The sequence below is a fragment of the Carlito syrichta genome, unplaced genomic scaffold (genome assembly GCF_000164805.1).
Source record: "Carlito syrichta isolate Samal-C Ts95f unplaced genomic scaffold, Tarsius_syrichta-2.0.1 Scaffold125966, whole genome shotgun sequence".
In the NCBI taxonomy this organism is placed as follows: Eukaryota; Metazoa; Chordata; class Mammalia; order Primates; family Tarsiidae; genus Carlito; species Carlito syrichta.
The window spans coordinates 125,664-153,000 of record NW_007070062.1 but is presented as its reverse complement, the minus strand read 5'-3'; the positions used below and the strand labels follow the sequence as shown (position 1 = coordinate 153,000).

At 39.5% G+C, this 27,337-nt stretch overlaps 1 protein-coding gene across 1 annotated transcript in view; it reads left to right on the top strand.

Annotated features, from left to right (window-relative positions):
* MYH15 (myosin heavy chain 15) overlaps window positions 1–27,337 on the top strand; it is a 140,396-nt gene that overhangs the window by 68,021 nt on the left and 45,038 nt on the right. The window contains exons 22-28 of the mRNA XM_008048571.2: window positions 3,865–4,120; window positions 7,308–7,550; window positions 8,600–8,776; window positions 11,146–11,291; window positions 14,127–14,217; window positions 16,526–16,915; window positions 26,171–26,297. Of these exons, the coding sequence (XP_008046762.1) occupies window positions 3,865–4,120; window positions 7,308–7,550; window positions 8,600–8,776; window positions 11,146–11,291; window positions 14,127–14,217; window positions 16,526–16,915; window positions 26,171–26,297 (1,430 nt within the window). The remainder of the gene's footprint in view (window positions 1–3,864; window positions 4,121–7,307; window positions 7,551–8,599; window positions 8,777–11,145; window positions 11,292–14,126; window positions 14,218–16,525; window positions 16,916–26,170; window positions 26,298–27,337) is intronic.

Here is a 27,337-nt window from a genome sequence, read left to right as displayed (position 1 = left end):
CCCGGCCACCGCAGCCTCGACCTGCTGGGCTCCGGCAATCCTTCCGCCTCAGCCTTCCAAGTAGCTGGAACTATAGGCGCACGCTACCACGCCCGGTTAATTTTTTTGATTTATTGTAGAGGTGAGGTCTCGCCTGCCCAGGCGGGTCTCAAACCCGTGGGCTCAGGCAATCCACTCACCTTGTCCTCCCAAAGGCGTGGGATTACAGGCTGAGCCACCAAGCCGGCTTGATTGTTTTCTGATGGTTTTATTTGTTCCTTTTTTCCTTTATTGCTGTCATCCTTTATGAAATGATGATATTTTATCATGGCAAGCATTTATTTCTTTTGTCTATTTACTAGCAGATTTTTCTTTGTCATTGCCATAAAGTTTACATAAAACATCTTGTAGTTACATGTTTATCTTAAGCCAGCAATATCTTATTTTAAACTGACAATAGCTTAACTTCAACTGCATATGAAAACTCTTCATGTTAACTGCTCTTCTCATTCTTTATGTTATTTTATGTCACAATGTATAACTTTTTATATTGTACATCCATGAATCAGTTATTGTAACTATATATTTTTATACTTTTGTATTTTAACTTTTATTTTAGAGTTTAAGTGATTTATACACTACCATTACAGTTTTAGAGTATTCTGAATTTGACTATAATCTTACCTTTAGAGTGAGTTTTATATTTTCATGTGGTTAGCTAGTGTCCTTTTGTTTCAACTTGAAGAACCCCATTTAGCAATTTTTGTAAGGCAAGTAGTAAAGATACATCTCCACAGCTTTTGTTTGTGTGTGCAAGTCTTTATCTTTCCTTCATTTCTGCCTTGCTGGACATACTGTTTCCAGTTGATTTTTTTTCTTTTAGCAATTTGGTTATATCACACCTCTCTGGTCTGTAAAGTTTTTGCTGAGAAATGTGCTGATAGTTTCGTGAGTGTTCCCTTACATGTGACTAGTTGCTTTTGTTTTGCTGCATTCAAAATTTTTTGACTGTTGAGAATTTCATTATAATGTGTCTTGATGAAGATTTCTTTATTAGTTAGTCTATTTATCTATATAGGGTCCTTTGAGCTTTATGAATTTGAATGTTCATTGCCCTCTCCATATTTGCAGTTTTCTGTTATTATTTCTCAAGCTAAATTTCTTTAGCTTACTGCCCCTTTATCTTTTTCTGCTCCTGTGCTTCCCATAATGTGTTTATTGGTGAGCTTCATGGTTTCCTGTAAATGCTGCAGGAATTCTTCACTCCTTTTCATTTGTTTTCCTTTTCTTTGTTCCTTTAAGTTCAAATGACTCTACTTTGAGCTTACTGAGTCTTCTGCTTGATTAAGTGCACTTGTTGAAACCTCCTATGGAATTCTTCATTTCAGTCATTGTGCTCTTCAGCTTCAGAATTTCTATTTTTTTATGGTTTCTGTTTCGTTGTTCAACTTCTCACTTTGTTCATATGTAATTTTCCTGATTTTGTTTAGTTGTTCTCTTATAGCTCGTTAAGCTTCTTTAAAATGATCATTTTGAATTCTTTGTCAGACTATTCATAGATCTCCATTTAGGGTGGGCTATTGTAGATTTATTTTGCTCTTTCTATTATGCTGTATTTCTGATTTTTCTGTGTGTGTGTTTTTGTTTGTTTGTTTTTTGTAGCTTTGCATTAGTGTCTGCACATTTGGAAAAAGCAGCTCCCCTCCCTGTCTTTGTGGATTGTCTTTGACCGGAAAAGACCTTCACCAGACATCCTGGATGTCCATTTTCCCGTCCTTCTATGTTCTTCTTCTCTTTCTCCCTCTTGTGTCTGGTATAGTGTTTGTAGATTCTCATTTCTATAGGGTTGGTTAATGGTGCTTTATTCTATTCCTTTGGTGGGGTCTTATTTTTCTGATTATTCATAATCCTTGTGGCCTGTATTGGTGTTTCCACTATTGAAGAAGTAGTGTTTCCACTATTGAAGAAGTAGATACCTCTTTCAGGCTCTATAGACTGGCTTCAGCACAGAAAGCTCTTCACCAGTCAGCTTGACGACCAGAGATTCTTGGCAGAGCGCCCTGGAGGGATTGTTTCTGAAGTTCTGGGGCATGCTGACCTGGTGTCAGTTTCAGTGAACTATCAGTTCCAGTGCCTGGGTTCACAAAAATGGGCCTGGAGGCTATGTGCACTGGGGAAGGCCTTGAAGTTGGACCTGTGTGAGCAGGCTTTGGTCCCTGAGTTCATGGTGGTGGGCCTGGAACCTGAATATGTGAGGACATGTCTGGATCTTGTGTCTGGATCTTGTGGGTACCAGCCTGAGACTGATGTCTACTAGAACAGTCTTATTGACTAAATCTATGAGGACAGGTCTGGAACCTGGGTCTGTAGAGGATGGCTTAATGCCTGGGTTTGCTGGGGTAGGCCTGGAGCCCAAACCCACAGAAGTAGGCCTGTAGTCTGGGCTGCATCTTTGGACTGGTACTGGGGCAGATTGGAACCTGGAGCTGTGAGGGCCATAGTGAAGCTTGGGGCTGCTGCAGGGTTACTCCTTTTTTTTCACTTACTAGTTTTTTTGTTTGTCTGTTTCTGTATGTCTAATTAGGTGGTTAACTCTTTCATTGAATGTTTGATTTTAATTACTATATTTTTCCATTTTAGATATTTTATTTGGTCTTCTTTCAAAACTGTGTGTCCTTTTATCATAGTGGTTGATTTTGTCATTTTAAAATTTCTTTATGTTTTTAATAATCTTAATATAATTTTTTATAGTCTTAATCAGATTGTTCAGTTATCTAAAATTCTTGGGGTTTTAATTAAATTTTTATTATACATGCTCACCTTACCAATAGTTGGTTTTTTTCTATATGTGTTTTATAATTTTTGATTGTAAACACTTCTTTAGGAAGCTTTATCTAAGAGAATTTCTGGTGCTTGTTTTTATCTCAAGGGTCCAAAGTATATTTATTATCTGTAAAAATCATTATACTAATTTATTGGATGTTTCTGTAATAATCAGGTAGTATAATTCAAACCTCAATTACTTCAGTGGCTCTGAACTGTCATTAAAATATTTTCTGGAGTAGGATTGTTTTTTCATCCAGACCAAATCAGATGTACTTTTCTTCAATAGCTCTCTTTGCTGGTGGGTAGAGTTTTAGTCTTCCTCTTTATTAAGGGTAAAATTCTTTGAAGGACTCTGCCTTGCTTCTTTATCCATGTGAATATGAAAATACAAACCCATACAGTACCAAGACTGGCTTCCTCCTTCCATGAAGATGAACAAGCTATGAATCTATGCATGTATTCACTGATTGCTCAGGTTTTTAGTGGTCTCTGTATTTTTCTTCTCTCTCTCTCTCTCTCTTTGAGTCAGGGCATCTCACTCTGTCTCTCAGGCCCCCCGCAGCCTTGACCTCCTAGGCTTAGGTGATCCTTCCATGTCAGCCTCCCTAGTAGCTGGGACTCTAGGCACATGCCATCATGCCATCATGCCTGGCTAATTTTTTGATTTTTTTGTAAAGACAAAGTCTTGCTATGATACCCAGACTGGTCTCAAACTCTTGGGCTCATGCAATACTCCCACCTTAGCCTCACAAAGTACTGGGATTACAGGTGTGAGCCACCGTGCCTGGCCTGCCTTCTGTATTTCTTTCTTTCAGGTTCAACTTTCATTTAAAGGATGTTTGTGGTAGGAACATTTTCAGGACATTTAGTCCACAACATTGCTAGCCCCAGATATTTCCTGGAGGGATTTTGTCAGAATCAAAAGAGACTCCAGATATAGAAGTGCTTTGAAGACTAATGAGAATTTATGATGACTCCTAAGAAGATGTGTTTATTCAGGATCTTAATTCAGAAAATAGTTATAGCCTAGGCTAACTTGTTTTTCTTTTTTCGTTTCAGGGATGCACTTCTTTTGATCCAATGGAACATAAGAGCTTTCATGGCGGTGAAGAACCGGCCTTGGATGAGGCTTTTCTTCAAGATCAAGTCTCTTGTTAAATCTGAAGGAGTGGGAGAAGAGATGGCTGGACCGACGGGAGAGTGTGTACAACTGCGGAAAGCCTTGGAGAAGTCAGATTCTCAGAGGGAGGAACTGGAAGCAAAGCAAGTCTCCCTCATTCAGGAAAAAAATGACCTGCTTTTTCAGCTGCAGGCTGTGAGTGGCCCCACCATTTTTTCTTTAAATCAAGTTCTTAATTAGACGCTCTTGTTTTGCAGGCAGTGTTGACTTAGGAAAAAAAAAAAATGCACTTGCTTTTCAAATCCCATAGGCTTTTATAAAACACAGACAATAGGAACACTTAAAGAGACACTATGTTTCCTAGTAAAATGATTTCATTGGTGGGATGTCTTTGAAAAAGAAACAAATGATCAGATGGGTTTTTACTATATATCACCTTAATCTACCATGGAGTTCAGAAAGCTCTGGGTCTTCATTTAAAGTTTGGATGTAGCCCACAACCCATCATAAAATCAGCAGACAGGATTGTAATAGGTCCTGAGAAAAGCTCGACTGAGATCTCAGAAATATTTCAGGGTACTCCTACTGGGTTTCCTGATTTTCTACTTTCCCTTCCCCAGCTTAAATCAACATTTCGAATGAGTTGAGTTCTTAAAACAGTTCTCCACCTTATTTTGTATCAAATTCTTTTGTGAAACATTAAAAAATAAAAAGAGGCCTGGATCTCATTCTCAGATACTTCAAAAGAATCTGCACGGGCGATACTGTTATCCAATCAGGAATAAGAACCATTGTCTTAAAAAAGACATCATTTTGCTTTCCATTGTCTTAAAAAAGACGTCATATTGCTTTTGGAGTCTAATATGTACATATTGTAGGATCTAATCCTACAATATGTACATATTAGACTCCAAACCCTTAGTTCTATCATTCAAACCTCTGTCTCCAATCTGATTCTAATGTGCCATTACTCTCTTGCATGATCCTCCTCCTTGGCCACCTGAACTATTGTGATCCTAAAATATTCCAAAGGGCAGGGATGAGATTTTTCCACCACCTGTATGATACTCTTGTCCTCTCTTAGCTGAGGGCTAAATTGAAAATCCTGGGTTGAAACACAATTTTTGCTTGTTTTAAAGCAAGAAACAACAGTTTTTCTTTTCTTTTCCTTTTTAAAAGCTTACTGAAAACAGAGAAAATTTAATACTTTAAAAACTGACCCAAGTTATTATTTTATTTGGGAGTTGTGCTGTCTGCCAGTGTGCCAACAGGCCACAGTTGACATAAGACTTTACACCGAAACCCACATTACTGATACATATTTTACATAGCAATGACTCTGGAATGTCACTGTATACCAATCTTACCTGGTCTGCTTGTTAAAACTACAAGTTCCTGGGCCCCGTTCCAAACCTACTTTAAGAGACTGTGAGAATCACGGTTTGTAACATATTTGGCTTAGGGAAGAGATTTCTTTGGATGAGACTTGACCTTCCAGTTTCCATCATTCTTCTTGTTGATGGAGATTAGCCAGTGCTACCTGGGTGATGTGAGAGAGAGAAATGGACCCAACTTGTGTAGAGCGTGGTAGATAAAAGCTTGAAATACATGTTAAAGATCATTATGGAGGGCAACCCCTTTGGGTCCCCTCCCACTGTGGGAGTTTTTCTGTGTTCTCAATAAATCCTGCTTTCTAAAAGAGAGAGAGAGAGAGAGAGAGAGAGAGAGATATCATTGTGGAGAACTTGGGGAACACATGGAAGCAAATTTCAGGGCAAACCCAGAAAGACTGTGATGAGTTCAAATTTTAACTTTGATTAAGAAGTTGACAGAACTATGAAAGCTTTTATTAAAATTTATTTTTAAGGGACACAGCTAAACACAACAGCAACAAAAGAAACAAGAGTTCTTTTGAAGTCTTTCACTGAGTCAAAATTCCAGCAGGACTGAGTAGACCCATTTCAATTAACATTGTGAGTGAGACAATAACTGCCATTGGGGAAAGGGTCTTTCTACTGTTAAACTGCCATACCATTGCTCAGCTGGCCCCTGAATCCTACTGTCATGTTTAATGAAGGGATCAATGATGGTCGATTGGACTGTCCTCTTCATTTGGTGATGGTGACAGGTCCTGAATACATGCTGAATAGAATGTGGTAAACAACTGTTCTGCTTGTCAACCTGGGGTGAACTAAGATCAAATGTCCCCAGTTATTTCCCATGCAGCAGAAGCTTCTCTAATTTGCATGAACCCTTCCTAAATGTCTTGATATTTATTTTTATTTAGCCCCTCTTTTTTGGTCTTCTGTGAAGTTGGAAATTTACTAATCTATACCTGTCCCCACCTGTGTCTCTCTGAGCCCCATTTGCTGGATAGGCAGTCATTCTCTAGCCAGGAGTTGCCCAGAGGCCTATAGCTAACATTGCTTAAGTGAGGCAGAAGGATAGTTAATCAGTTGCCCAAACTGGCACATGGTGGAGGATGAATGAGGTCTGGAGATGGAAGATGAAGATGTGTGTGAACTTACATTGCAATGAGGCCTCCAGCAATTGAGAGCTTGCTCATGAAGAAGAGGTTTTATTTGCCCTCTAAAGAAGACAAATTAGAGGGATTTAAAATTATGAACAGTGCTCTAGTAAGATGTGCCTTTATCTTTTACTTGGCCCATAACATAGAAACAATGGGTCATTCAGTAAGAGTTGGAGGCAGTGCATGTGAAAAGCTAAAGGAAAGGGTATTTTATTGTGTGTGTGAAACTTGTGGAATTTACTGCTGGCAGAATCACTGAGGCAAAAATTTTGGTTGGAAATAACGGTGAAATCTAGTTGCTGATTTGCAAGTAAACTTATGAATTCTAAATTCAACCTATGAATAAAAACATTGCTCAGCTCAATTTATTATGAGATATATATATTAAACAAGTACATCGACGCACTTATAACCATGTTTTGATGCAATATCCTGGTGTCTGAGGGAACACTGCCTTCTTAAAAGACCATATTCTGAGCAGTTATCAACCTCAGACTCTGTGCCCACATGGATGCTTCTAGAAGCTGTGATTTAAGCAGCACGCCACTGACTTTTGGAGGCACGTTAGCTCCTTCAGGCCACCAGGATTCTATTAAGTGCTTTAGAAGAGGTAATCTAATCTACTGAATGGGCCTGAGTGATCAAAAGCCCCTCCAAACACAAGCAGCTTCTTCACTTCTCAGCAATAGGATCAGGGACCTGGGAATATTATTTCAGCTGCTTAGGAAAGGTAGGTGAACGTGCTGGGCAGAGGGCAGGCAATTATCTCTTTGCTATGTGTTAAGCAGCATTTTCGCCTAGCTGATAAATTACTTCCAGCTGTTGGCAACAATTTTCTCCTCATCATGGCAGGAGCAGGAGACCCTGGCGAATGTTGAAGAGCAGTGCGAGTTGCTGATTAAATCCAAGATCCAGCTGGAGGCCAGAGTAACGGAGCTGTCCAGGCGGGTGGAGGAAGAAGAGGGGATAAATTCTGAGCTGACTGCCAGGGGGCGGAAACTCGAAGACGAATGTTCTGAGTTGAAGAAAGAAATCGATGACCTGGAAACAATATTGGCAAAGGCAGAGAAGGAGAAGCGTGCTACAGAGCACAAGGTACTTTTCCCCCTGATGTTGGGAAGGCCTGGCTGCTGGAATGCCGCTCTCGAATCGGGCTGCAGGACCAGACTTGCCATGTTTAGGTTAATTAACACAGTGGCCTGCAACTTTACGGCATTGAGAGCCAGAACTGGCATCAAATAAAGGTTCTGATAAACTGTGCTGTCTCGATTCAAATTTCCAATTCGAATTTATGGAACCCGACTTAATCTCCCAAATGAAACGTTTTCATTTGTCCCAATCTTATTGCACCTGAATGCTAATAGAGCAAAATGGTTTCACATCTAAATGTCCTTTTTGGAAGGAGTGTGAGCATGATGTGGTTTTCTAAAAGATGATTTGGGATGTGCCGGAATCCCCGGTGCTACCATTGATTTGGAGTTTGACTTTGAAGATGTCGCTTTAATTCCAGCTGAGGACTTTGGTGTTTTGTTTGTTCTACTTGGGGGTTTTAACTTGCGCATTTATGTGTGGACTGAGGACAGTGAGGAGTCCGCATCAAACCTCTGGTAAACATCTAGTCTCCAAAGTGACACCATAATTTTGGCAGACGATTAGGTAGCAGCTCTTATTTCTATTGATTCTCTGTCATAAAAAGCACGTGGACCTGATATAGCCAGCTTCCATGATTGCATATTCTGTCAGCTGGAACCCTTCTCTAACTTCCCCTTTTTTGGTACACTGAGGCACAACATGATCAGTATATTCCTGCTTAATCCTCAAGAGAAAGCTAAATTCCCATTAGTGTTGTTATTGTTACATAACAAAGTGAAATGAATTGGCCCTTCAATGAGCTATATTAACGATATTTGATTAACCAGAATACCCCATTTCCTGATCATGCCAGACAACAGATCGTTTTTGTAGAAGAAAAGGTGAATTTGGAGTTTTAAAAAGTATATTGGGAGTTTGGCAAAATGTGGCTCTTTATGACACTGGCTACCCCGTGAGTTTTTTGGACTACAAAGGAGACAAGGTGACCCTTTATGTATATCCAGCTTTGCAGTGGTGGCTTTAATGAAGCTGTCATCGTCACCTTCCCGCAGGTCAAGAACCTGACTGAGGAAGTGGAGTTTCTAAATGAGGAGATCAGCAAACTTAACAGAGCAGGCAAGTCGGTGCAGGAGGCCCATCAGCAGGCCCTGGATGACCTGCACATGGAGGAGGAGAAGCTCCGTGACCTCAGCAAAGCAAACCTGAAACTGGAACGGCGAGTTGATGAGGTCAGTCGAGATACATCTGGCCAGTGAGCTCTCTGTCTGCATATATAAACAGACCTCTGCTTCTTAGTTGGTCTTGACAACTTCTGGAAAACTTAGCAGCATAGTAGTTTGTTTCCCTTGTTATTGAGAAATAGATTTTTTTTTTTCTTGGCATACCCTGAGCCACTCCAGCAGTGGTCCCCAACCTTTTTAGCATCAGGGACTGGCAACAGAATTTTTCCACAGATGGGGGTGGGGGAGTTAAGAGGGATTATCACTCATTAGGTTCTCATAAGGAGTTCACAACCTGGAACCCTTGCACATGCAGTTCACAACAGGATTCTCGCTCCTAAGAGAATCTAATGCCACTGCTGATCTGACAGGAGGTGGATTTCACTTGCCTGCCACTTACCTCCTGCTGTGTGGCTGGTTCCTAGCAGGCCATGGACTGGGTCTGCAGACTGGGAGTTGGGAACCCCTACGCTCCAGTATAAGAGATGCCCCAGCACGTAATCAGTCTGTTTTTAAATGCAACTTTCATTCAACCCTGGACAGTGGGAGAAGAACATGAAGATAAATAGTAAAGACTTACCACTTGAGGTGACTGACTTTTCTCCATAGCTCCCACAGAACCTAGTATTTTGCCCCACAGATAGGCTGGTACTCTAATCCTTCACTTCCAGTGTCAAATAATTTTAAAGGCCAGTTGTGTCTCCAGTGGTGTGCTGAGATCATCTATAGTTGAAAGATGTGTAAGTCACAAACTGTGTTCTACTTACTATTGGAAAATATTTGTACGATTCTAAAAATGATGCCCCTGTCCTGCCTCTAAACACCTTGAGAAGTAAAGATGTTTCAGATCAGTCTCAATATGTAGGTTCATAATTCTTCCTTTTTCCCATCCCAGCTGACATTTTGTATGCATTTATGCTCTCATTGGTCCCCAAAGCTTAGCCTTTATACAATTGCTGACAAAAGTGGTTGGGTTTTTTTGATTATATGCTTCTTTTTCCTTTTGCCTCTCTATCATTTTCTTCTACTACCTGTTATGCTACATTTCTCCCTATTTCGACTAATTGCATATCTCACAAAGCCTCAATATAAGGAGTTACAAAGTGTTTATATATGTGCAGGTGCAGGACACACACACACATACACTCTCTGCCATACTTGTTCTCTCCTGATGCCTTCTAGTCCATATAGACTATTATAACAAATACTATAACTTGTTTCACAAATAAACAACAGAAATGTATTGCTCACAGTTCTGGGAGCTGAGGCATCCATGATCGAAGTGCCAACAGACTCTGTGTCTGGTGAGGGCCCATTTCCTGGTTCTGGAGGGCACCTTCTCACTGTGTCCTCACATGGCAGAAGAGGCAAGGGAACTCTCTCAGGTCTCTTCTATAAGGACAAATCCCATTCATAAGAGCTCCACTTTCATGACCTAATCACTTCCTACGGGCCCTACCTCCCAACACCATCACATTTGGATTAGGATTTCAACCTGTGAATTTTGGGGAGAGATGAATGTTCAGTCTTTATCTCCCAGTGTTCATCTACTTTCAGGGTTTTACATACGTACCTCCCAGGGATTTTCTCTCCCTCCCAATGTGAATTTTACATCTTTGGGTGGTTACAGAAACTATCTTCCACTGTTATAAACATCTCAATACACAAAAAGCCATATTATGACTATTATCTAGTTTCCTGGTAAACTAACCTCTTTGTCATTGTTGGTAATACTAATCCAGATGAATCTAGAATGTTCTGACCTGCTTGATGGGAAACAAGGACATGACGTTACATCATAGACTAGAGGAGGGTACCAGGGTGGTGAAGGGGGCATGGAAATCATGCAGTGCCATGTAAGATATGTTTGAAAGGACCAGTCATGCCTAGGAGGTCTGCCAAATATTCATGGATGATCATGTGGCGACAGATTTGCTTGGTGCTGCTCCAGGGAGCAGAGCTTGTACTCGCGGGTGGAATTTACAGGGAATATTTTGACTTCTTATGAAGAAGCACTCCCGAGTAAATGGACTTATCCACCCGTGAAATGAGCTGCCATGTGAAGAAGTGAGCTTCCTATCACTGGAAAGCGATCAATCAAGGGCTCACTGGCCATTTATTGTTGGTTCCTTCCCTAAGACAGAGCTTATATTCTGTAATCTCTAAAGTTTTCTTCCATCACTGTGATTTCTAGATTCTTTCATTAACCTATTGATGCATGCAGTATTTATTTTGAAGTATCTCTGGAACTGGAATTCATTTACCGAGTCTGTGCTTGTATCTTCTTTCTTTTTCCAGAAGGTAAGTGGATAAGGAACACAACGGGTGAAGTATAAACTCTACCTATTTATTTGCTAAATAATATCTCCTTTTGTCAGCTTGAGGGTGCCCTTGAACAGGAGAGAAGAGCAAGGATGAACTGTGAGAGGGAGGTGCACAAACTGGAGGGCGAGTTCAAGCTGAACCAGGAGAATATGGAGGACAGGGAGAGAAGCCAGCTTCAGCAAGCAGAAGCTTTGAGGAAGTAAGCTACCTTCCGTTGACGTGAGATTTGGGGAGACCTTAGACTGGCGGGAACAGCTCTCTCATTTCATTTATCTTCAGGACTTCAGGGTCAGATAGCTCAAGACCTACAGCAAGGTAGCAAGCCTCGGAAACAGATTTTTTTCACTGCTAGACTTTATTATATAATTGTAAAACAAGAGTAAATGCATAATCTAGAAGGGTATAACTAAGCAGGTATCTGACTGGCAGATGAGAATAAAAGGGATAGGGCATAAAAGAATGTGAATTGTTGGGAATTTGTGGCTACAGGTAAAAAAATTAAAATGGCTCACTGCTTTTATTCATGAAACCAATGTCATAATATGTAAAAAAGGAAAAAAATTGATCATGATGTGAAGACTGACATACCCTCTAATCGCTTAAATAATATTTGTTTGCCAGACATAACTTCATTAATATTTACCTAGGTTTTTTGATCAAATGACTTACTCCATAAATATTAAACCATAAAATCTGAAGCAAAACCAGTAACATATCATTAGTTGGGGCCCACAGTCAAAAAGAGAAGAGAGTCAAGTGACCAACTATGGGCTTCTGCCTCTTTTGTTAGTGTACCTGTGTTGTCATTGTACATGCTCTTGGTGAGGCAGGATTAATATTCTGCTAATGAGTTACCAAACTTAATAGTTGTTTCAAAAAGATGAAATACGTGAGCTTATAAATGGAATGGGATGGTGTAAGGTAAAATGGTGATAGAGTTCCCTTCGCATTCAATTTTAAAGATTGTGTTTCAGCTCAGCAAGGTGAAAATGATACTCTATGTCTGTAGACCTAAGTGTTTCAGCATTTTAGAAATCAGTATCTCTAGGAAGTTGTGACTTTATTGCAAAGACTTTTCTTTAAATGGAACTATGTGCTTTTGAAACTTAATACATGGTAAAGGTGGCATTTCAAATTAGCGATGACAGGATAGTACTGAAATGATTAGCTATTCATTTCCTGAGGTAAAAGTTAAATTCCTACATCACAGTATTCATACACGCAAAATTTGTGTTAAAGAGTTCAGTGCAAAAACAAAGCTATGAAACCATTAGATGTTGCAACATTGCACATATGTGGAAACAACTTAAATATCCATTGTTTTATAAATGAATAAAGAATATGTGGTATATACATGCAATGATATGTCATTCAGCCTTAAAAAAAGAAGGAACTTCTACCATGTGCAACAACATGGATTAATCTTTAGGACTTTATATTCAGTGAAATAAGGACAAAAGATTACATGGCTCCACTGATATGAGGTATCTAAAATAATCAAACTTAGAAAGAAACTCAGAGAATAGTGGTTGCCAGAGGTTGAGAGCAGGGGAAAACAGTGAGTTGCTCTTTGATGGGTATAAAGTTTCAGTTATGCAAGATGTTTAAGTCTTGGAGCTCTGCTTCACAACATTGTGCCTACAGTTAACAATATTGAATTTTACACTAAAAAAGTTATTAAAGGTCTCGTGTTAAGTGTTCATACCGTGATTTTAAGAAATTAGGAGAAAACATAGGTGATAATTCTTAGGATGTTGAGAGACTAAGTCGTCTTGAACAAGTCACAAAAAAACCAAAGACATAAAGGGAATATGTTGATTAAATTTGATTACATCAAATTTGTAAACATATGTGGCAAAAGTCAATATAAAGTTGAGGTAAGTTCTAAAGTCAGAGAAATATTTGCAACAAATATAAAAATAAATATCAATAATGTTAAAAGAAAATTTATGTAATTCAATAATTAGACAAACAACCTAATAGAATAATGGACAAAGGACACAAATGGGCATTTTTGGTTTATTGGCCATTTAACAAGACTAATAGTTGACAAGACACTGTCATTACTAGTAGGCATAAGATACTAACGGTAAATGGAGAGAAGTTATGATCTCACACCGTTACTGGAGAGCAAAGGCCAGGCTATTAGGTGTTTTAAAGCACGTGCCTATACATTACCCAGCAATTTTCTGCTCAGTATCCACTCCAGAAAAACACTCTGATGTACACAAAGGGCATGTATATGAAGAGTGTTATTTGTAAAAGCAAAATATTAAGAAAATTTTAAGTGCTTATTAATAGGAAATTTACAAACAGTGGAATCTAAATGGTGGAATACCACATCATTGTTAATTTTTTAATGAAGAGCTCTGTGTGAGCCAGCATAGAAAAAATTTCAATGTATTATTGAATTAAGACTAATAATTGATCTCTTCTTGCAAATGTATATGGTATTGTACCTTTCACACGAAAGAAAATGAAACGATTCCTAAGCTACATGCACACTCATAAACATAAACATATGTCAGCACTTAGCAAAATGTCTGGAAAGATTCACATTAAGCGAATAATGGTAATTCCCTATAGGGGGAAAACGGGGATTGGGAGTTATAGCCAAGACAACTTCAGTTGTAGATGTAATCGTTGAATTGTTACAGAAACTATCTTCCACTGTTATAAACATCTCAATACACAAAAAGCCACATTACGACTGTTATGAATTCATGTGTTATTTCTATAATTTAAAAATATTTAAACAAAATATTATTTTTAAAAATTAATTCGGGTGGAGTCAAGGCCTAATTGTAGTTTCTTCTATTTCTTACTTGATGTATAATAGTTGTAAATATTTTGGGAGTGCATGTGATATTTTGATATCAGTATACAATGTGTAATGATCCAATTAGAGTAACTGGAAGATCTATCACATCAAACATTTATCTTTGTGCTGGGAACATCACAACCCTTCTCTTCTAGCAATTTGAAGCAAAGTGTGTTATTCTAAACAGTTAATTTGATGTCTTTTTCTAAACAGGAAAGAATTCGAAATAAGTCAGATGAATTCAAAGATGGAAAGTGAGAAAGGCCTGGTGGCTCAGCTTCAGAAGACAATTAAGAAGCTGCAGGTAATCAGCTACCAAATACTTCTTTGTACCTATATTTAGATCCATGGGTCACCACACATTGGTGCTTCGATAACATTCTCTGCCAATACATTCATATTCTTAGCCAACCATTGACAGAGGCAGAAAAGAGTGTTGGTTAAGAAAGTAAATTTTAGAATTCCACAGATGTGTGACCCTGGGGAAAATTACTTTTTAAACTTAAACTTTGTTGTCATGAGGGTAATAAAACTAAGTAGCTAATTTATTGAATGCTTGCTGTGAAACAGGCATTGTGCTAAAACCCTTGACATGTACTTTTTTCCCCCAACTCATTAATCCTCCTGACAGCCTTTGAGCTAATATCATTAAATGCAATAGTACATTTACGTGGTCAACACAGTGCCTGACCTATTGTACGCATTGTGTTAGCAATTTAATTTTTGTGATGATTATTCTTTGTGATTAAAAGGTAATTAAGCTGAAAATCAGTACATTCTATAACTGCTTGTAGCCCCAAAGCATTATTTGATAATGGATGGCTATTTATAAGTTTTAGACCCTGTGAGTATTTTATATTATACGACTGTGTTGTAATTTTGCATACGCACACACGTGTTCAGATGGATATTTTCCCTTGGGAGCTAAATAAATATCTCAGTAACCATTACTCAAAACAATTTTGAAACCACGTTCTTATCTTCTAAGATATTTTGATCCAAACAAGAAAACAAGTCTCACTGCTTTGTGAACATGCTTTATTTTTCAGACATAATATTCATCTCCTAGTAATTATCATATTCTCTGGGCTTGTCTTCAAAGGATTCTTGACTTTATCCAAAATTAAAAAACATTTTTGTCAACTTATCCAAAAGACAAACTTTCTTATCTTAACTTGATGGCTTCAAAACGTTATCTGAAGATTATTTCTGAAGAAATATTTGGTTTAATGACAGTTACTGTTTGGGATAATGTATTAGATCCCATGATAACTATTGGAAGGGGATTCTGTTTATTGGAATGTGGACATTTTTCTCTTCCTTCTTTCCTCCCTCCCCCACCCTGTTGCATCTTCTCTGTCACATATCATCTACAGAACTGGTAGATTACTTATTTGGTGTGATGTAGAAATCAGCTTTCTCTAAGCTATGTTACTCTTATTTAGTCGAAAGGAAAACATATTCTAAAATAGATTCTATTCTTTCTTCTTCCCATCCTAATCTATGCCTAATGACTCTAGGTCATGTTATTAAATATCAATGTCTTCACCATACAATGATACTATCGATACTATCAAGATTTTTAGAGCTATTTGACCTATACTAAAAGGGCTTGGAACTCAGAGTTCTTTTCACTTATTTTTCTAATAATCCTGCCTTTGATGGTAACAGATTACTATTCACTTTAGTAGACCCATTTCCTCACTGATTCTAATTTGATACTTCAAATTTTCTACTACTTGAAATCTCCTGCAGACTTGAAAGCCTGGTAACCAAGTTTGTTAGCATTGTGTGTAAAATTAAACTGATGTTATTTCTTATGAGTAAATTGCTTGAACTTGGAGATGTTCATTTTACTGATAGAATTTTTACCCAGGTTCCAGATAGTTGAGATGAGGTAAGTACATTTCAGACAAGGAAGATTTTGTATATAAAATTTATCAGGCTTTAAAAAAATAAACTCTCAGCTGGGCTCGGTGGCTCAGCCTGTAATCCTGCGCCTTTGGGAGGCTGAGGTGAGTGGATTGCCTGAGCCCGCGGGTTCGAGACCCGCCTGGGTAGCGAGACCTCATCTCTACAATAAATCAAAAAATTAGCTGGGTGTGGTAGCACGCACCTGTAATTCCGGCTACTTGGAAGGCTGAGGCGGAAGGATCGCCGGAGCCCAGCAGGTGAGGCTGCGGTGGCCGGAAGCAGCCACTGCACTCCAGTCTGGGCGACAGAGTGAGACTCCAACTCAACAAAAAAATAAAAATAAAAATAAATAAACTCTCTTAAACATTTTTTTGTCATATGAAAGATATGTTTCCATCTCTTTGAGAAGTGTTCTTTACTAAGTTTTCACCTCCATGTTTATAATTTAATGAACTTTCCCATCATCAAGGTCTGAGAGCTCTAGAAAAACTGTAAATTCTGATTCTGGCCCTGGTACTGATCTGGGGCAAATCACTTAACTTCTGTGTATTTTGTTTTCTTTAGTCATAAATTGGGAACCAAAAGTCATGTTAGCTTCCTTAGTTGTAAGAAAGGAAAAAGAAAAAGGAGAGTAAAGCTCTTGAATATAAAATGTGCTGCAAGTGCTTAGTAAAAGTCAAAATTATTTATCACTACAGACTCAGATACAGAATTTGAAGGAGAAACTGGAAGCTGAAAGAACCACTCGAGCCAAGATGGAAAGGGAGAGAGCTAACCTCACCCAAGACCTGGCAGACTTGAATGAGAGGCTGGAGGAGGTAGGAGGGGCCAGTTTGGCTCAGCTGGAAATAACTAAGAAACAGGAAACAAAATTCCAGAAGCTTCACCGAGACATGGAAGAGGCCACATTGCATTTTGAGGCAACTTCTGCATCTTTGAAGAAGAGACATGCAGAGAGGCTGGCAAAGCTGGAGAGCCAGATAGAAAACCTACAACAGGTCAAGCAGAAACTGGAAAAAGACAAGAATGACTTGCAGCTAGAAGTGAATGATCTCCTGACCCGTGTTGAACAGATGACCAGAGCTAAGGTATACATTCCCAAGCCTTCCTTGTGGACCTCTGAACAGGGAAGAAGAGGGGTGAGGGGAGGGAAAGGGAAAAGAAAAAGAAAATAAACCATCTTGGTGACTTGAGGTGTTTGCTAATGGAGACTATATTTCTTCAGACTGACCAGCTCAGGCCTAACTGTTGTTATGGTCACACAGCCATCACCTGAATTTGACCTAACAGTGGCTTCTGGTTTTATCAGCATTCCAGTCCATGCTCCTTATAGATCTTTCTGATGATGGCATAAGTGAATGAACTGGAAAAGTGAAACCGCTAGCTATGTCTGTCTTGAAGAATGGTTTTGTGTTGTTAGCACGCTTTAGGGGTAACCCAGATACTTCTAGGGCCTATCTGAGCGAACGGTGTACATGAGCAGTATTGCTGAGAGGAGGGGACTTTTTCTCCCTCATGTGCTCCTGGCATCTCGTAATCAACCAGAGTTGGAAGAAAGTTTCATGACATGTTCTCTCATTGTTGAGCTCACTAACCTATACACTGCAAGCTCTCATGTCAAATGGTTACTTATCAGATCATGGGTAGCAGTGACCCTACATTCTGGTAGTTGACAAAGACTTTGCTTTAGGTTAAGCACAGCAAATGGCTAGTTGCTGCAACCTCGGCTCATTGTGAGAAGAATTTGTAAAGGTATCTGGGAAAGCCATGACCCAACAATAAAGCTTGATCTCCATGGACTGTGGCCAGAAAAATGTAGAGTAACTTCAGAGCTACAAAGTGGTTTCTAAAATGTTTAACAATAAATCCTTTTAAAAACCATACTGAGGAGAAAACAAACAGCCTGCCCCCGCCCCCACCATCTCTGTTTCTTAGTTCACTCCTACTATTATAACAAAATACCACAGTCTGGGTAATTTATAAATGATAGAGCTTTATTTCTCATGTTCTGCAGGAAGTCCAAGATGAAGGTATCAGCAGATTTATTGTCTGGTGAAGGCGCTCTGCTCCAAAAATGGTATCTCTTGCTATGTCCCCACATGGAAAAGGGCAAAAAGGGATAAATTCTCCATTTTACCTCTTTTTAAAATATCACTAATCCCATTTATTAGGGCTCTACTCTTATGACTGAATTACCTCCTAAAGGTTCCACCTAGTACCATTGCACTGGTGTTTAACGTATGAATTTTGGGGTGATATATTCAGACCACAGCATTTCACCCCTAAGCCCCCAAAATGTAGGTCCTTCTCACAAGCAAAATATATTCATTATATCCTAATAGTCCCCACAGTCTTAACTCATTCCAGCACCAACTCAAAAGTCGAATGTCTCGTCTACCTCATCTAGAGGGTAGACTCGAGGTATAATTCACCCTGAGGCTCCAGCTGTGAACTATGAAATCAAATAAGTGATGTGCTTCCACAATACAATGGCATAAGATAGACATTTTATTCCAAAAAAGAGAGGAAAGAAAAAAGAGGTAGCCAATGAAAAAGTTCAAAAACAAATACAGCAAACAACATGAAATCTTGAAAGTTGAGGATAATCTTCTTTGACTTCATGTCCTACCTTCTGGATGTACCAGAATGGAGTTTGGGCCCAGATAGCACTGTCTCCATGGAAGCAGCTCGAAGAGATTGAAGTCAGGTGCCTGTGGCTTTCCCAGGCTGCCTTTGCATACTGGTGGCTCTATAGGTCTAGGATACCAGCCACTAGACATTGCCCTAATGGGGGTTCTCTGCAGTGACCCTGCCCCCATAGCAGTTCTCTGCTTAGTCTCCACGACGCTTCAAGGTATCAGTTGAAATCTAGGTGGAGAAGCCATGCTTCCATAGCTCCTGCCGAGTTAGCACCATGTGAATGCTGCCATGGTTTACAACTTGTGCCCTCCAAAGCAGTGTCCTAAGTTGTGTCTGGTCCTGCTTAAATCAAAGCTAGGGTGGCAGAGTGGGGAGTAGAGATTCTAGGTGGTGGCCCTGGACAGCAAACCCTGAAGTCCTGCAGGCACTTTAGACTCATATCTTGAAACTGTTCTGTTTTCAAGGCGCTGGCCTTCCGAGCCTGTGATGGGTGGAGTGAGGCAGTCACAAAGGTCTCAGAAGTACCTTCAAGGTCACCCTTCTATTGTCCTGATGAATAACATCTGACTTCTTTCTATTCATAAGAATCTTCTTATTAAATGCTTGGTTGTCTGTACCCTTAGTGATTAAGAATTTTCCAAGTCTTTAAATTCTGCGTTTCTTTTTATTATGAATTTCATTTTTAATTAATTTTTCTCTTCTCACATTTTACTATAAGCATTCAAGAGAAACCAGACAGCCCTGAATACTTTGCTTAGAGATTTTTTATTCCACCTGATATCCTGGTTCATCACTCTTAACTTCTGCCTTTCACAAAGTACTCTGATACAATTCAGTCAAGTTCTTTGCCACTTTGTAATAAGGTCTCTCCTTCAGTTTCCAGTAAGTTATTTCTCATTTCCATCTCCAATCTCAACAGGATTACATTTACTGTCCATATTCTTCCAGTGGTCTGATCATGATCACTTAGATAATCTCTAAGAAAATTAATTCTCTCTTTATGGCTCTCCTTTTCTGAACCCTCACCAGAGTCATCCGTAATGCTATATGCATGGCGAGGTAGGCTTTTTTTTTTTTTTTTTTTGAGTTAGAGTCTCACTCTGTCGCCCAGACTGGAGTGCAGTGGCCGCTCCCAGCCACCACAGCCTCAAACTGCTGGGCTCCGGCAATCCTTCCACTTCAGCATTCCAAGTAGCCAGAATTACAGGCATGCACTGCCACGCCAGGCTGATTTTTTGATTTACTGTAGAGATGAGGTCTCGCTGCCCAGGCGGGTCTCGAACCCGTGGGCTCAGGCAATCCACTCACCTCAGCCTCCCAAAGGCGCGGGATTACAGGCTGAGCCTCCGAGCCCGGCTGAGGTAGGCTTTTTAAAGCATATATTTCCAAACTCTTCCAGCCTTTTCCCATTAACCAGTTTGGAAGGTGCTTTCAGTTGGGGTTTCTTTGGAATTTCTTACAGCAGCATCCTACTTGGTATTAATTTCTGTCTTAGTCTGATTGTACTGCTATAACAAAATACCTGAGACTGCATAACTTATAAATAACAGAAGTTTATTACTCACAGTTCTTGAGGCTGAGAAGTCCAAGATCAAGGCGCTGGCAGATTTGTTGTCTGGTGAGGGATCATGATGCCTCTTGCTGTGTCCTCACCTGACAGAAGGGCTAAGGAGGAAAAAGAGATACCTCTTTTATAAGGTCACTAATTCCACGCATGAGGGCTCCTATTGATGACTTAATCACCTTCCAAAGGCCCCATATCGTAATACCTTCTGATTAAGTTTCAACATATGGATTTGAGACCATAGCATCTTGCCCCATTCTACCCAATTAGCTTATAATATAAATCTAGCGAGGAACTAAGTCTTCTCTTTCTTCTGTATCTTGTCATCTTGTCTGTATTCAGCATTTTCTGGGGTTTTTGTTTTTTTGGTCTCATTATTGGACACAGACTTCATGCCCTGTAGGCTTCATTTGTATCCTTCCTCAGCCCAAGTAAGGCCCTGGAAGTTCTTACTCTCACTATCCTCTACTGTACCTCCCATTCATCCTCAGGAACTCTTCTGTTTTTGTACATTTTAATAGCAGTCACAAAGTCCTAAAACTTCATAGCCTCATCATAAATTCATGCTAATTAGCGAAAATTCCCTACTTCCTAACTTCTTCTAGGCTTTCATTGCTGCTCAGAAGTTCTTTATTCTTCTAATTCACTCTCTGTTTTATTTTATATAAAATTTTTCCTCAGATTCTAACTCTGCCTCCCTGAATTCTTCCTTTCAATTAATAGTACCTAATAAGATTAAGACCATTTAGTATAATTTCTCTCTTCACCTTATTCATTTTGTCTTTTTACATATTCCTTTCTTTTCTTCTCATCCCCCAATAAAATATTCTTCCACATAAACATTCTTCACCCATTTTAGAAAACAAAAACAAGTCTGCATAAAGACTTTTCCTCAGACACTAGAGATGATGTCTTGAGAGGAGAGCAAAGTTTGTTCATATCTGTCTTTTATTTGTCTCTTGGACAAGAGAGTATTTCCATTCATCTCTTTCTGTATAATAAATCACCCAAGAACCTTATCACCTAAAATAAAAATATATTCTTTTCTCTCTTGGTTCTGGGGATTGACAAGGTCAGCTCATATGGTTGTCGTCAGCTGGTGCCTGAGCTGGGAGTCTTCTGAAGTTTTCTTCACTTACATGTCTGTCTCCTGGGTTGGGATAGCTGGAACAGCTGGGATCGGTTGGAAATCTCTCTTCATGACACCTCTCCACGTGGTTAGCATGGGCTTCTTTACAGCATGGCAGCCACAGAGGAGCTGAACTTCTTACATGGCAATTCAGGGTACCAAGAGCAAGCGCTCCAAGAGACCAAGGCAGAAGTGGCAAAGATTCTTGTAACTTAGACTTACGATACTGTGGAGTGACACTGTGAAACTCCTGTGAGCTGCGGGTCATAGGGTCAGGGTGTGAATACCAGAGGGCATGACACATTAAGGGGACATCTTTAGAGACTATTTCTCACAAGTAGATGTGTACCTCATAACCCTCTTACTTCTTTAATCCCTGCAATCTATGTCTCCTGCTTTGCTTCTTTCTTTCTTTCTTTCTTTCTTTCTTTCTTTCTTTCTTTCTTTCTTTCTTTCTTTCTTTCTTTCTTTCTTTCTTTCTTTCTTTCCTTCTTTCTTTCAAGCAGGATTTATTGAGAGGACAGAAAAGCTCCCACAGTGGGAGGGGACCTGAGGGGGTTGCCCTCTTGTTTTTCTTGAAAGAATTTTCTTAAATTGTTTTACAAAAGATCAGTAATGTCATCCTTTACCCAAGTTGGCATATCTAGAGCCAAACTGACCACTTTCTCCTGAAGCTGGCATTTCCACTGAGCATTTCTGTCACTGGCACCTGGTTCTTCCCATCACTCAAGTTCTAAGCTTCATTTACTCATTTTATCTCCTTTTCTTTGATTTCCAATCAATTATTGCAGCAGGTCAATCTTTACTGTCTTACAGCTTTTCATTCCCATTCCATTCCCTTTCCCATCTAGGTCTGTCATTATTTTTAACTGGATTCTGTAGTGGTTTCCTTGGTTATCATTTTTGCTCCTAGTTTCTCTTTTTTCCAATCTATCCTATATAGTACCTAGATTCACATTTCTTATACATAACTTTATGGAATTATGTCCTTGCTTAAAAATGAACTACAAGCTTCTGCTTCCAGGTACCCTGTGACCTGTGATCAGGTTCAATCTGCCTTGCCAGCTTCCCAGATTCCATTACTTTGTTTCATGGACCTTCTATTTCTGCCAGGTTAAAATGCTGGCCTTCCACCAAAATCAATTTCTCCACCAACGTGCCTTTTCCAAACTAATTCTTCTTTCTGGGATGCTCAAGTTTAATCTCTCATATTAAAATTTTACCTGTTTCTGAATTCTTGTAGCACTTTTGAGGTCCCTTTTGAATGGTTGCATTATCTACTCTTTTGACTTGGCTTAAACAGAAAATATTTCTAAGGCAGAAACAAGGTCTCTTTTTATTTGTGTTTACTATAGTGCTTTGTACAATCTGTACACTCAATTACGAGCATCAACTTTTATGAATGCCTTTCTCATGGCTTGTAGAGTCGGTGACTAGTCCAAGGTCACACAATCCTATGAATGACATGGGCCTCAACTCCAAATCCTATGTATGTATGTCTTGGGTGGCCACATGCCACTGCCTTAAATATTTGTTGGCAAGATATATTGTTTCTGTTCACTATCTCATAGGCATATACTTTATACTGAACTTTTCCTTGAATTTGTTTACTTCACCTTTTTCTGAATTTTAATGCGAAGAATGCCAATGCTCAGTGGTACAGTGGAAACTAAAGTGTTTTCAAAAGCATATTATGCTGACAGAGAGGCCCAGGGCAATTTAGAAGTTATAGGAAATCTCACAATTATCTTGATTATTTTGAATTCCCATTGGTCCCTGCATTTCTGGGAGGCAACATTTTTATGCATCATTTTAAGAATCAGTTATGAGACAAATGTGCATTATTTCATTAACCTCTTCTTCCCTGGTATGAAAATCTACTGTTTATCCACATGCTTCAATTAGAAGTCTTTTTTAAGGAGCAACACTTTTGCATGTTATATACTGGCACAGACCCTCTTAAATAAGCAACCTCATTGTCTTTTGCAGATCCTGGTTATGAAAATATCTTAGACATTACAAACACTGTTGCAGTGGTTAGCAATGCCTGTGGATACCTACCATGTGAAGCTATGCCTTCAAGCACATTTTCCATCTGCCCAGGTGGGCTTCTCACTCTACAGATATGCACGGCCCAGCTGGCCTTCCCCACGTGGTCCTCTCTTGAAAACTGGAGAGTCTCTGGCTCTTTTTCTTGCCATTTCCACACACCATTGACTCAGTTGTCTTATAAGATCTGTGCTTTTTCACCCTCAGCAAACAAGTGCATAGCATAACATATTCAAGGCCATAAACAGAAGTGCCATTTCTCACACCTGGATATGTTCCTCCTGGCTCAGTTAATGGGTCATTTATTATTGGAGACATCATAAAGATGGTTCTTATAGTCATCATATTTTTTATCCATTTTCCTCCAGGACCCAGGATTCAAGAAAATTTGGGCCAACTAGGACACCAAGTCAAGTAATCTTTAACAGTTCCTTTGTTATCTCTGCTTCATACAACAGATGCGTACAGATTTAATATTTGATTTTGTTGTGTGTGTGCAACTGTACAGGAAGTTTTCATTCAAATTTCAGTTCTGACACTTACCAGCTATGTGAATTTGGGCTAGTTATTTAACCTCTCTGATGCTCAGTTTGCTCATGTATAAAAGAGCCAACCTGAACTGTGTAGGGATATTGTGAGGAAAAATATGAGTGTGCCAACTGTCAAAGTCACTTTCAGAAGTGAGAGCAAGAATATTCAACATTCAACATATGATTAGAAACTGTGCAAGAAGTCTAAAGCCTATTCTACTGATCAGTACTATAGTGAGTTTCTTCTAGTTGTGAGTGAGAGTGTGGATAATTGAGCATGCCTGACATTTAACATTAATGCTGTAGACTAAGTGAGACTGATGGCGTTGCGTGAGAAGTAGGTCACTAAATCTCTGCCAGGTCTAGTTTCTCAACCGCCACCAAGCCTGGGTATACAGTAGGACATCTGTGAGCTGGAACTACATGGCATTCCTTGTCAGCCTCCGAATGGGCACGTGTCCGAATTGATCCTCTACTTGTTTGCTAATCAGTGGGTAATAATATCCTGATCATGCTAACAAACAAATCTGGAGGTCAGTTCTTAAAAGGAAAGCTTGAATGTCCCTCAGTTAAACTTCAGTGAGTAGGTTTTCCAACCTCTCACTAAAGTCTGCAATGTTTTAAGAGTCTTAGGCATTTATTAAGTGCTTATTGTGTGTTCAGAGTTGCATTGGAGATAGAAGACATATTTTATAGTTTTTCATAGGGAATTTAGAATAGTGACTAGAAAACTTGAGGAAAACAACCTTCAACAGACTACAGGCTCCAATTAGAGATGGCCAAGTTCTTTGCTAATTCAGAAATTTTCCAAAGGACTAAACCTGGCATCACCTTTTAAACATTCCTTGTCTTTGACCGTTGCTTTATCTTGGCAATTAGGTTAACATTGAAACGATTGCACTCACTGCCAGATTTCATTATTTCACTAGGTCTCATTGTTTTGTTAAAATACTATTGGTATAATCCCTTCTTTATCTCCTTATTCTTCCATTTCCAAAACGTACTATCTTAGGAGAGACAAAGACCTCATGGGCTCTTGTAGAAATTGAGATTTAATACAAACAAAGAGTGTAGAAGAGAGCTAGTTATGTAAGAAGCATCCAATAAATGCTAACTGCTGCTATTGTTACTATTATCAGTATTATCACCATCAATGGTGGAGCAGATGGAAGGCATGCTAAGATTGATTATAGATGAGTTTCACAAAAACAGCTATGTGAAATCTATGGACCCATGGAAATCCACCAATGTAATGTCCACCATTTCTGAATAATAAGAATGCAAACTACAGCTAGCTTCTAGGTAAAGGAGACACTTTATCTTACATTTGGCAGCTTTTAGACACGTTTGAGAATCTTGAAACTCAAAACCACTAGTATGAGTTACCAGAGTGTGGCAAAAGTCTGATGATTAGATTGGTTATCTGAATCAGGTAGAAGCACAAAGGTTAACACCATGTCTTTTTCTTCAAGCATGAAGAAAGCCAACTCTGAGAAGTTGGAGCTTGGAATTGAAGTATTATCCCAACAGGATTATGTTGAACCTGCAGACATAGTGATCAGGAGGGTGCTGTTGCTTTGACAGCTCACATTTTGTTAAACAATTGCCCATCAGATGCATCCTTTTTCTCCCATCGTTTCTTCTTTCTCCCTCTCCTTCTTCTTTCCCCCCCTTTCTTCTGCCTCTCTTCCCTTGTTTGTTGATCTCCTAGTATGTGCTAGGCACTATTCTAGACATTGGGGGGCAGGGTAATCTGTAATCAAGAATAATCTCTACTCCTATGAAACATATTCTAATGGAAGATAAAGACAGTTAAATATAGAATGTCAGAGAATAATCATGCACTTTAGTAGTGTTTGACATGTTTTTGTCTCCAGAAGATCAAAGAATTCTAGAGAGGACGCTCATACCCAGTGAGTTAAGCTGCTCCACTGACACTTATAGTCTGTAAAGTTTAGGCCTCTTAGGGGCCCAGACCCTAGTGCTGGTTTTACTTGCTTAAATTAGAAGACAATTAGAATACAGTGGCTCAGTCTGTAATCCCAGCATTTTGGGAGGCCGAGGCAAGTGGATTGCCTGAACCCACGGGTTCGAGACCAGCCTGGGCACCTTGGCAAGACCTCATCTCTATAATAAATAAAAAAAAATTAGCCGGGCATGGTAGTGCTTTCCTGTAGTTCTGGCTACTTGGAAGGATCGCTGGTACCCAGCAGGTCAGTGCTGGGTGGCCAAGAGCATGCTACTGCACTCTAGCCTGGATGACAGAGTGAGACTCCAACTCAAAAAAAAAAAAAAAAAAGACATGATCTCTCAATATTGGCTGTGATCTTTACTGAAGGAGAGAGCACGTGGTTCATCTCCTCCTTCCTTGAGAAGAGAATTCAGCATAGCCTCTATGAGCCATGACCAACCCTTTTTTCTCACCTCATAGGCAAGTGCTGAGAAACACTGCAGTCTGTATGAAGAGCGCTTGAATGAAGCAAATGCAAAGCTGGATGAGGTGACTCAGTTGGCAAATGACCTGACAGCGCAAAAGACAAAGATACGGAGTGAGAGTGGTAAGTATGTGTGCTGCTTTGCTCATGAGTAATCCTCAGTCTCGGCAGACTCATGGAGGTACAACTGAGGTAATGAACGACCCACTGAGACTGGGTGGGCGACTACCGATTCTAGGGGAGAAACACAGCCTTGAAATACTTTTGTCCACAGACATACTCTTTGTCTGGAAAGGTTTGCCTGCGTGCCACTCTGGGAACTCCTGCCTAGCTTCCTTCCATGAAGTAGGAAACTAGTATCTTGTCAGTGGAAGCTACTCTCAAGAGCAAAAGATGGGAGGGGCCATCCACACAATCAGTAGACTCATCAAGACTTTTTTTTTTTAACAACTTCTACCTTCTTGAAGAGGCATATTACAAATTTCCAATAAAGAACCTGCATCTTTTTTTACTCTCAATAAAAGCCATAATATATAATGGGCTACACAAGCCTGCGTGACTGGGTCCCCATTATTTCTCTAACCTCTTCTGCTACTTGCCCCTTCTCTCATTCTACCTTACCCACGTTGACCTCTTTGCTGTGCTTTGAACACACCAGGCACATTCCCACCCTAGATTCTTGCCATAGCTGTCTCCTCTGCTTGGAACTCCTTATTAATTCTGTGAAGACTTGGAGATAAAGATTAATCAATGGATCTCTGAGGCAAGTGAGGGTAGTCCTTGTTGTGAAAGTGACATCTGAGCATTGTCAACCCATTTTCTCACAGTGCTTCTCTTTTGATAGTGTTTATTGCCTTCAAACAAACTGCATGTTTGATAGAATAAATATGTTTATTTGTCTCCATCTGTCAGAATATAAGCTTCAAGAGAGAAGTGGTCTTTGTTTTGTTCATTGATGTATGTCAATCATCTAGAACACTGCTTGGCACTTATTGGTGCTCCATAAACATTTGGAAAAATAACTTAAATGTAGGAAAATGTCCCATGGTTTATTTTTTACTATCAACCACTATATATAGATATAGATATATACCACACATATATACACACATACACACACACACACACACACACACACACACACACACACACACATCCCATAT